We start from the raw sequence: 10560 nt of genomic DNA on the forward strand, positions 1-10560 counted from the left end.
ACGCGTTCTTTTCCTATCTACAATTTTAGGTTTGAGAACAAACGCTCAGAGCATATCTCTCAAACATAAGATGAATAAATTTACTAATACGACAGTAATACTACTAATTCCTTTGAAAAAAGATAAATTGTCTGGCGTTAATCATTCCGCTTCACAATTTTTCGGTGCTGACATTGTTCGAAAGAATCATAGGGCAAATGTTTGCGTTTTTGTCCTCTCTCCGTTAGCAGAGCATGCATCAGATATCTATCTAATTAGGTACAGCAAAGTTCCCTTTAGTCAGAGTCAAGCGTCTGATCGGATTTTCCCACTGGGGGTCTTAAAAGGAGGCGCTTAAAAGGGAGTGTACAATGGAAGGAGTGAATGAAGGTTATCATGTGAACCAGGACAAAATATTATGTAGCATTGGATGATCACGCACATTATAAAATGTTATATTAATATAATATTAAACAACTACATAAATTGGAGAATATTATATTTAGTTTCATGCGTAGGACGAGATGGAAGCCCCAACATTATGTTTTGAAAATGTAAAACGAGTTGACAGTGTAACAAAGACCTCGTAGGTTCGACACTTGACTGAGTCAAATTTTTGTAAAAGAATTCGAAAATTGGCACCACTTCTAAAAGATGAAGAATTTAATTATGCGTAGTGATTAGAAGTTTAAAAGTGGGTTAAACGGAGCTTAGTGACCAAAAAAGCTCAGATTCTGTGCATGTGGTTAGGCCTGGAGGATCGCCCATAACTTCGTGGTAAAAGGACCGAGAGAAATATTTCAGGTAATTTTCAAGAGAGGAAGGATTATCCTACAAAACGGTCACATCGCTGTCTTTTTCCACCTTCTAGCCCTCCTGCAATTTGGACGGAACAAAGGTGGGAAAAATTGAATTTTTTCCATCTTTGTCCCATCAAAAATTTGGAAAAACGGCGAGGCTATCGAAATATGTACGTAGATTGATGCAGCATGTGATAGATGAAATCCTCGGCTATAAATCTTGGAAAATGACTGCTTCGCGCTAATTTCCTCCGAGTTTTTGAATTTTATTCAGGAATTTTATTCAGGTACTTTTCGACCCACCAGCAAAAATTGGGATTTCGGCAAGTTTCCCTACTCCAAAGAAGCGGTACGCCTTCTTGAAAATCACCCAGATATTCGGATAGAGGGACCTGCAAAATCTTAGTGTGCAAGCCTTCTCCTTTGAGGACTCTCTGGTTCTCTCAAACTTTAGATGTGAAAAATCCGAAGAAAAGCCGAAAAATCTGAAATCTTTCCATCTTAATTCCAAAATGACTAGGAGGTGGGAAAAGGCAGCGTTATGACTGTTTTATAGGGTAAACCTTCTTCTCTGAAAAACCACCTGAAATGATTCTTTTGGTCCTCTTATGACGAAGTTATTTGCGATCTCCCAGACAACAATGTGTACAGAATCTGAGCTTTTTTGGTTATTGAATTTTATTGAATTCACGTCTAAACTGCTAAAAACTACTTATAATCAAATTCTTCATCTTTGAGGAGTACTTTCTAGTTTCTAACTGTTTTACAAAAATTTGACTCAGCCGGGTGTCGGACCTACTACTGTCGAACCAAGCGCTCACTGTTATGATGTCAACACGTTCTACATTTTCAGAACAATGCTGGAGGTTCCATATTGTCCTACGCCTGAAACTAAACATAATATGTAATCTAATAATAATTAATATATAGTTAATTGTAATTGTTTAATATTACTTTTTGCAATATTTTATAATGTATGTACATACCTAATACTACGTAGTGTTATGTCCTGGTTATCATGTTAACCTTGCAACCTCCTCCCTTCTACTCCCCCCATCTCCCGCTTGAACCTGTGCATAGGTTGGCAGGTGCATCAAGTCGACACTGTGCAACCAGTCCATCTTTAAGTATATGAGAAAAAAGCTGTGAGAGGTAAACACAACATTTAGACATGATCAAGTCTGTTTTGTACGCCTGGCGGACGTTATCGATAAAAGTTAAGCCACAAAGTAACAGCATAGCTCAAAGTAACTCCTATTTGAGGTAACGTGTGCAGTGGTGAACGGTTAATCCTACACATATAATCTGTATGGCCTCGCCAACAGATCCCAGCGACAGTGCGAGCGGAATTCCTCTAAAGTACAAAATTGGAGTACCACTCGCTATTGTGTTTCTCTCTCTCTGTGCTGTTGGAATAGGTAGGTTTGTTCAATTCTCTTCAATAAATCCACAGTGCTACTTCCATTGAGTCAGATGTTCAGCTTTCCTGGCAGTTCGATACGGTCAGAATTCCGTCGGAGTAATCAAATCAACAGGAGGATCAACAATGTATCAAGCAACAACAGCGAAGAACGAGCAAACAACAGGAGCACCGAAGAACAAACAAACAACAGGAGCACCGAAGAAAGGGCAAACAACAGGAGCAGCGAAGAACAAACAAACAACAGGAGCACCGAAGAAAGGGCAAACAACAGGAGCAGCGAAGAACAAGAAAACAACAGGAGCACCGAAGAACGGGCAAACAACAGGAGCAGCGAAGAACAAGGAAACAACAGGAGCAGCGAAGAACAAGAAAACAACAGGAGCACCGAAGAACGGGCAAACAACAGGAGCAGCGAAGAACAAGCAAACAACAGTAGCAGCGAATTCCGAACCCTCAGATTGTGGAACAGTAATGTCAATGAAATCCAGGCAGAATTTACTACATTGGCATAACAAATATCGATCAATTGCTGCTAAAGGAGAGTATGAAATTACCACGGAAAAAGGGAAATTTAGAAAGCTCCCGCCAGCAAAGAAAATGTACCAGCTGGTCAAACCTTTTTCTATGTATTCTATCATAGTGTCATTCTATCATATTGTCATCACTATGGTTGCTGAATTTTAGAAATACAACTGTTCGCTTGAAAAGTCATCCCTAAAGTGGGCGAACACCGTTCAATGCGAAATGAAGCACTCTGATTACCCCGTGGGCGAGAATCTGTTTGCTACAACCGGAAAAGTTACTCAAGAAGAAGCCGCTGATGTAAGCGGAGTATCCGATGTTTAGGTTGCCACAAAAGTGATCGTGACAGTTTTTGGTCTTTATCTAAAGGATTAAGGGTCGGGTAGGAATCTAACTTCATCGATTAAGCTAAAAACAACAAGCATCAACGCACTTCTTCGGAAATCCAGTTTTCGAAAAATTCGCTCGATAAAGGCACCTAGAGCATTCCTTTGTTTTTTTTTAAGAATCGGGACAGCTGGAAGTTGTAGAGATGCTTGAAGTAGGAATAGTCCGTAGATTGAAGGCTGGCAAGTAAAAGAGGATAGGACGAGCAGTGTTTTGTATTACAAATTTCCTAACTTAAAGGCAGCATACCACGAATCTGGGGTGGTACAGATTGCAGGTGGAGTATCCGTATACGAGATCGTAGATAATGGAGACCGGGGTGGCTCCGCTTTCCCCTGGATCACTGCAAGCACCTGGCCCCTGAATGCTGTTTTGTACGATGCCTTCTATTGCAGCGCGCCACCCTTGCACGCGTAGCATCCCTTACTCCCTATCAGGGCAGTCCGAATTGATTTTTAACGAATCGCAGGAAGGGGGCGGCGTAAGGGGTGGAGCAGTGCAATAGATACCGTCGTACAAAACAGCATTCTGGAGGGGGTTGTTCCCAGTGATGCAGGGAGAGATGAGCGGAACTACCCCCGTCTCCATAATCTACGGCCCCGCATACGGATACTCCACCTGAAATCCGCACCACCTCAGAACGCTGCCTTTAAGCAACACCAGCAGTTTTGTGGGTGGAATTTATTGCGCAAAAATCGACTTTTTTACAAACGATTATCTGACACTACATACGCTAACATTTTTACGATTTACCTAATACGCTGAATACATTTTCATGAGAAGTTCCGGTGATCGCCACTTTACAGATGGCTACAAAGCCATTGGCTGATGAGATAGCAGAGTATGGAATGTCAGCATTGAACGAATATAGAGATGAAATAGGACATGCAACACAGGTGAGTGAAGCGAATGCTGAGACATGCAATTTCAATATGAAATTGACCTGAACATTTGGACATACTTTGACAACGAAAACACCTCAAATGTGGCAATACGCAGAGTTGTCAATAATTATCCTGCACCGGGTAATCAGAGACGATCCTCAAACCAATAACGCGAACAGAGTAAACGAAAAGATTCAATGGTTGACAATAACGCCAAAGTCGCTTCCCACCAACTGTTTTGAGCTCTACGCTAGAAAAATGCTCCATTTTCAACTTTAAGAAACCGTGAGACTTTTCACAGGTATTATGGGCGGAGACACTGACAATGGGTTGTGGAATCGAGCAGTGCAGCAATGGTTGGACTATGGTTGTGTGCCAATACTATCCACCGTAAGTAGGAAATGTGAAACCTGGATACAGGTAACGAAACGATTATTTTCCAATTCCAGAGGAAACTACATTGGTTCACCGATGTACAAAGCAGGGAAGACATTGTCTGAGTGCGGTTTAGAAAGAAGAAACGAGGTCCCTCATTTCGAAACTGGACTATGTGAACTGTTGTGAGGGAATGAAAACGGAATATTAAGTAAAGATCTAGCGAATATCTGGTTATTTATGTCGAGTAATAAAGAAGTGCACGTCATCGAATAGCTCATAGTTATGCCCTTACGCGTTCTACTTAAATTCAGGATCACTTGAGGCTTATAAACAAGGGTGCGGCCTTGCAATAAATCGGTCGATGTTGTAGATTTGTAGATCTCTGTTTTTATCCTCCCAGACCTCTCTTGCACCTGTTTTTCGATGGAGGAGCGTTAAAGAACCTGGTTGGGTTCATGACTGTTTCCAGTCATCGATCGAGTAGTATCGACCTAATCTCTTACCAACAGCGTTACTTATCCGTCCTAAAAAATGGTTCCTGTAATCAGCGTCTCAGTGCAAGTTCGCAGTAGCTCATGGCTTACAAAGCAAAGGCTTATTTTAAAGCCATCATACCGAAACGAAATTGACTTGATGAAAGAATCCACGGCAAAAGCTAGAGATGGAGTTGTAGATTGCGGGATCAGGGTGGTTCCGCTCACCTCTCCTTAACCGTCCTGAAAAACGGTGTGGGAACCGCTTTGGTTCCTGCGAGGAACTTTAGAATGCTCCTCTACGTATATGTCCTGGTCCCCACCCCCCAGCAACCTACTCATAGGTTTCGCGTGAATAGGCAAGCGAGAAGAACTCACTAGCTTTCGACCGCTGCGCAGCTGGTTGCGACACCCTTACGTGTGTGGACCGTTGCAACTGAAATCATCGTGAAAAGCGGAGCCCTTAGGAGTCTCTTTAAGAGTCTACGATTAGGGAGATATGAATATCATATGATGGATATGAATATCATATGATGTAATATGATAGAGGAATCGTTCCCGGTCCTGGTATCTGCGACCCAGTGTGCGGTTTGTCCATGGTAAATCCATACCACGTCAGATTTGTGGAGTGATGCCTTTAAGAAAGGAAAAGAGAGTAATCGTCGGGATTGAAGCAAGCGAAAAGAAAGTATAAGAAGATCAATGATATCGGTTACGACTCTTTCGAATAGATGGCAGAGTCTCTATATCTTGTAATACGATTGTGAACTAAGTAATCTAGAAAAACTGAAGTATAAATGCTCCCAGTAAAATAGAATGATCTAGGTCGAAACACAGCATGTGGATGAGGTCGCACGATTTTACACTGAATATGTAAAGAAATATGTAAAGGGAAACAGTAAGTGGAAAACTACTGCGGATAGAACCTATGCAGGTATACTGACTGAAACCAACGCAGAAGAGAAATTCTTGAAGAATGGAGCTGATCATGAAACAAAACGCACTCTGAGCCTCTCCGCTCTCGGTTCCCCCGGATGTGTTTTCCTTACGATTGTCAATTGAATGGTGATCAAAACTGAATTGCAGACATTTAGTTGTCGAGAGGTTTGGTCGTCTAAATTGTAAATTGAATCGCTAATTTCAGGCTCTGAAGAAGGCGATTCTGCCGATACGTAAGCCAATAAAATTATTTAACAACATCGTGTACAGCTTATCAAAGTCAATATGACAAAACATATTTTAAGAAACACTAATCAAAGAATTCTTCCTCGACAGAGTAATCATGAGGTGATTTGATTGAATAACGCGTAGTTTTGAAAATCTCTCGGCTTTTCCAGACCAGAAGTTATCAGAATTGCTTCGTTTGCTTTCGGTTCGGAGCGGTAGTCACGAAGTTGTGGTTTTTCTTCAAATTGCTGTAATCAGGTCATAACGACATGAAGTTCCGTGCAGTTGCGTAAGCGGTTGCACACGAAGTTTCTGCTATTTCTAATCTTTAACTTTTGAATTTTTCTGGGGATAACATCTCTTTAAAGAGCGCCAGGTAAGGCTAATCTGGAGCAGAAGCGGAAGCTAGCGAAGTTTTGCAGAAAAACAGCAATTTCTATGATAGTGTGATGATCTCAGCTGCATTCACACAGGGAATACTGGACTAATGTCAATATGAAAAAAAAACAAAAATAGACCTGTGAACTAACATGAACGAAGGATAAATTCTTTGATGAAATAAAAAACAGGAATTAAGAAAAACATCTAAATTGACTGGTAAACAGTATGGTACAAGTTTGAATGCGTATCTTCTTCATCTTCTTCACTACATTTATAGACTCGCCTATCAAATAATAATTTTGTATATCTAAAAATATTCTTTCAGTGTGAAAGGTAGTTCAAAAACCTACTGTACTTGAAGAAGGTGGATTAAAATTTTCCTTATGCTCTTCTACTCCATATACGATTTCGTTAGAACATAGAAAATCGAATATAACTCTGCTCTACTCTTCCAAACACCTTGATCTGGACCCTATCCAGAACATCAAAAAAGAACACAAAGCAGACTCGCACTTTTCTGCCCATTTCTTGGATTTTCCGTAATTCCGCGCTGCTTAAGACTCTGTGCAAGTCAAAGTTTCGAGTTTTTAGGATAGAGTAGAGGTAAGGATTCGCAGCGTATTGTTGCCATCGAATTTGTCTGTGATGAGTTCCTCACAAATCAGGTAAATAAGAAAGTAAAACAGGTTACTTCAGAGTCCGTAGCCAATATATTTGGCTTTGGGAGGACAAATGTGAACAACCATAAACCATCGGTGGCTCCTTTATAAGTCCTGCAATGCGACGTCGTTTGTTTAGTTTGTTTGCGCGAACTCGGTCCAACGCCTCTTCGCTGCGAGACCTAGCCGCTTGTTGCAGAAACATTTACAGTGCTAAAATGAGTCAAGACGTATTCTCGCTGGTCGATGTGTTTGTCCGCGGACAGATTTTCATTCTATCCAACCACATTGTCCCGCTGGAGCTCGTTCACCTCACTGCAAATTCTGCTGGATACAGGCCCTGTTATTCTGTTGTTCACGTCTCTGACCAAAGATAAGTACGGCAGTTCCACCTTCGAAAAGAAGTCGTTCTGGATATTATTGGAAAAAAAGAATGATGTCGAGAAAGGGCATTGCTGAAAGGCTTGACATTAGCAATGAAAAATGTGTTACAGCAAAGAATTTCAAAAAGAAATTGAATTTCGATTTTCAAATTACAACTGATTGCATATTTCTATGATAGCGAATACCTTTAATGGATTTGAAACATAACAACGTTTTGAATGGTATAACCAGCAATATTTTCAGAAACACATAGGCGCTAAACTGATTACATACTTACTTACTTAGATACTTAGATGGCCCGTCTTCACTGGACATCATATCTTTTCCACTCGTTTCGTTTCCTCGTCATTGTCATCCAAGATGTTTTCAACCTTCGTGAGTGACATTGACGAGGTCCTTGAGCCGTATCCAGCTGAGGTCTTAGCTGGTCCATCCGTGTAGCGAACACGTCACCCCATCTCGTTGAAGGTCTCTCTCGGGGGCGTTTAGCGTCCTTTGGGTTAAACGTGACGTGGCCGCGGTGTCTGCCCATGTCTACACTGCGTAACAGAGCGCTGGAAGACTGTCGAGTCGAACAGATGGGCACAAAGATCTTGGTCCGTCAGGTGGTCCGTGGCTTCCCTGACGGCTGCGAATGCTGCCCATGCCGCTCTCATTCTTCCATTCAGTTCTTCCTTCAAGTCGTTTTCTATGTTCATAGAACGTCCGAGGTATACGTATGACGGAGTTTCAAGATTTGGGAGCCTTCAAGTTTTATTCCTCCGTCCTTGCAGTGAGCGTTCTTTATGAACTGTGTCTTCTTTCTGTTTATTCGTAGTCCTATTCTCTTCTCTGCTTCGTTCAATTCGTTGAGCATAGTTTCTGCTTCATTGGTACTGCTCGAAAAGAGAACGATGTCGTTCGCGAAACGAAGGTTCGAAAGAAATCTTCCATCAACACGTATGCCCCTTTCTTCCTAGAATAGTGATTTCGTTATCCATTGCAATGCAACCGTGAACAGCTTCGGCGATATAGTATCGCCTTGTCGTACCACCTTTCCAATGGGTATGGTGAGAGGGCGGTGGAAAAGCTGTATCCTAGTCGTGCATCGATTGGCTAATGCCCTCACATACGACGCGTCCACACCTTTATCGACCAGTGCTGACAGTATTGCATTCGTTTCTAGGCTGTCAAAGGCTTTCTCATAGTCGACGAAGGTTAGAACAAGGTATTCCCAGCAAACCTCAATACCTCGACACGGTCTGGATGTGGTCCAAGCAGCTGAACCCCTGGCGGAATTCAGCTTGTTGTTGAGGCTGGGCTTCATCCAGCGTCCTAGATATGCGCGTGAGGATGATCTTGGTGAATACTTTGTATGACACGCTCAGCAAGCATATCGGACGGTAATTTCGAAGGTCCTCTCGGTCACTTTTCTTATGGATAAGGACGGTTCGTGAGGTCTTCCACTGGTCTGGGATCTTTTCTTTCTGAAGGTAGGATGTCATGTGCACTGCTAAGATTACATGAAGCGGATGGCCACCAGCCTGAAGAAAGTCTGCTGATATAAAATCGGGTCCGGGGGCTGTGCCATGTTTCATGTAATCTTAGCAGCGCTCTAATGCTCTTGATAGCAACTCGTACTTTCGAAGGGAGAATCCGTGGTGGAGCTTCGCCAGTGGGGATGATCGGGCTCGACACAGGAGTTGATGAACGAAAAAGGTTCGAGTAGAACCTCTCCGTAATGATTTTCATCTCACGACGAGAAGACGTGCGAGTCCCGTCTTCGCTCAGCAAGGTTGCTAGCGGAATATTATATTCGCGGAGATCCTTGCGGCACTTCTTTAGACTCGTTCTTCTTTGTGCTGCTTCCAGAATCTTCTTCTGCCTGTATTTCAAAAGATCCTTCTGCAACGCTTTTCTGCAGCTAGTGTTTGCTACTAATCGCTCAATGTGCGATGCATTCGGATGAAGCCTCAAAGCCCTTCTTCTTTCCAACAATTCCTTGATGGTCTTCGAAATTCGATCCAAGTTTTTCGTGCGCGGCTTCGAGGCGCGTTCAGCACAGGCTCGTAATCTTCTGTGCAGCATCTCGTAGTCCACGTTTGGGTCCTCCTCGATGTGCCAGTCACCTTGGGACACGGAGTCCTCGAGTACGCAATCGTCGTAGGCGATTGCGTACTTCTTTTCTTTCGTTTCTCCTTCGTTGCCGATGGCAGATGTTCTTTTCCATCGTGTGGCTAAGTCGTATTTTCGCACGAAGGAGACGGTGATCAGAACCACTACAAAAGGATGGTACTACTGAGACGTCAAGTAGACATCACCTCCGGTTGGTGAGTATGTGGTCGATCTCCGCACGAGTCGCGCTATTGGACGATTCCCATGTCCACCGACGACGATCTTTTTTCATGAAAAGAGAGTTCCTATGAAAGAGGCGAGCCGCGAACAACAGCCCGGCGAGACGATTGCCATTTTCGTTCCGGTCCCCTAGTCCAAATCTTCCAATCCTGTACTCGTCTTCTGTGGCCTTTCCTAGTTTTGCGTTGAAGTCTCCGACAACGAATTTGTAGAAGGACTTCTTGTTGCGGACTACTTCTTCCAGCTCCTCGTAAAACGCGTCCAATTCGGATTCATCAGCTGCTGATGTTGGTGAGTAGCAGTTGATGATACTGATGGATTTTTGGTGCAGAGGGCTAAGGCGAAGAATGGCCAGACGAGGTGACAGGATCTCGTGAGAATCGACAAGATGGACGACAAATGGGTGCACAACAAAACCAACACCGCCTACATTTCGCGACGCAACCTTCTCTCCGCGAATGACGAGTGTACCGTTATTCATCTATCAAACGTCGCTCCTTCTGTACTTGGTCTCCTGCAGAGCAATCACGTGAAATTTCATACGCTCTGCAGCTCCGAGAAGGGCATGCAGGTCAGCGTCTGTGGACACTGTTCTCGCGTTATAAGTACACAGTCTCAGACAGTCTCCATGGCGAGTCATGCGTGTGTCGCCTTGGTCCAGACTCAATGACGTCCTGAGCAACCTGAGATTTGATCGCCTCTCTTCGGTCACCATAATGTCCTACGTCTCAGACGCCAGGGCCCAGTGTGCAGGGTACTGAGGCAGTGTATATGCTGGAGTGACAAAAA

At 43.1% G+C, this 10560-nt stretch overlaps 3 protein-coding genes across 4 annotated transcripts; 1 reads left to right on the forward strand and 2 right to left on the reverse strand.

Moving 5' to 3' along the window:
• Positions 1 to 2088: 2088 nt before the first annotated feature.
• Positions 2089 to 4559, forward strand: RB195_009338 (uncharacterized protein; the record flags this gene model as incomplete). The annotated part of the gene is made up of 6 exons (XM_064189853.1): positions 2089 to 2197; positions 2261 to 2811; positions 2887 to 3024; positions 3918 to 4007; positions 4297 to 4385; positions 4445 to 4559. 6 exons carry the CDS (start codon positions 2089 to 2091, stop codon positions 4557 to 4559), a joined length of 1092 nt encoding a protein of 363 aa, XP_064047436.1.
• A 3182-nt stretch (positions 4560 to 7741) lies between these two features.
• RB195_009339 (uncharacterized protein) lies at positions 7742 to 10252 on the reverse strand (the record flags this gene model as incomplete). 2 transcript variants are annotated; one of them, XM_064189855.1, is made up of 4 exons in its annotated part: positions 7742 to 7991; positions 8668 to 8960; positions 9058 to 9695; positions 9772 to 10252. In XM_064189855.1, 4 exons carry the CDS (start codon positions 10250 to 10252, stop codon positions 7742 to 7744), a joined length of 1662 nt encoding a protein of 553 aa, XP_064047437.1. The 2 variants fall into 2 exon arrangements, with proteins under 2 accessions (XP_064047437.1, XP_064047439.1); XM_064189854.1 differs by lacking the exon at positions 7742 to 7991 and having other exon boundaries at positions 8851 to 9695; positions 9808 to 10252.
• On the reverse strand, positions 8393 to 8743 carry RB195_009340 (uncharacterized protein; the record flags this gene model as incomplete). The annotated part of the gene is made up of 1 exon (XM_064189856.1): positions 8393 to 8743. One exon carries the CDS (start codon positions 8741 to 8743, stop codon positions 8393 to 8395), a length of 351 nt encoding a protein of 116 aa, XP_064047438.1.
• Positions 10253 to 10560: the final 308 nt, after the last annotated feature.

Source organism: Necator americanus, chromosome III (assembly GCF_031761385.1).
Source record: "Necator americanus strain Aroian chromosome III, whole genome shotgun sequence".
In the NCBI taxonomy this organism is placed as follows: Eukaryota; Metazoa; Nematoda; class Chromadorea; order Rhabditida; family Ancylostomatidae; genus Necator; species Necator americanus.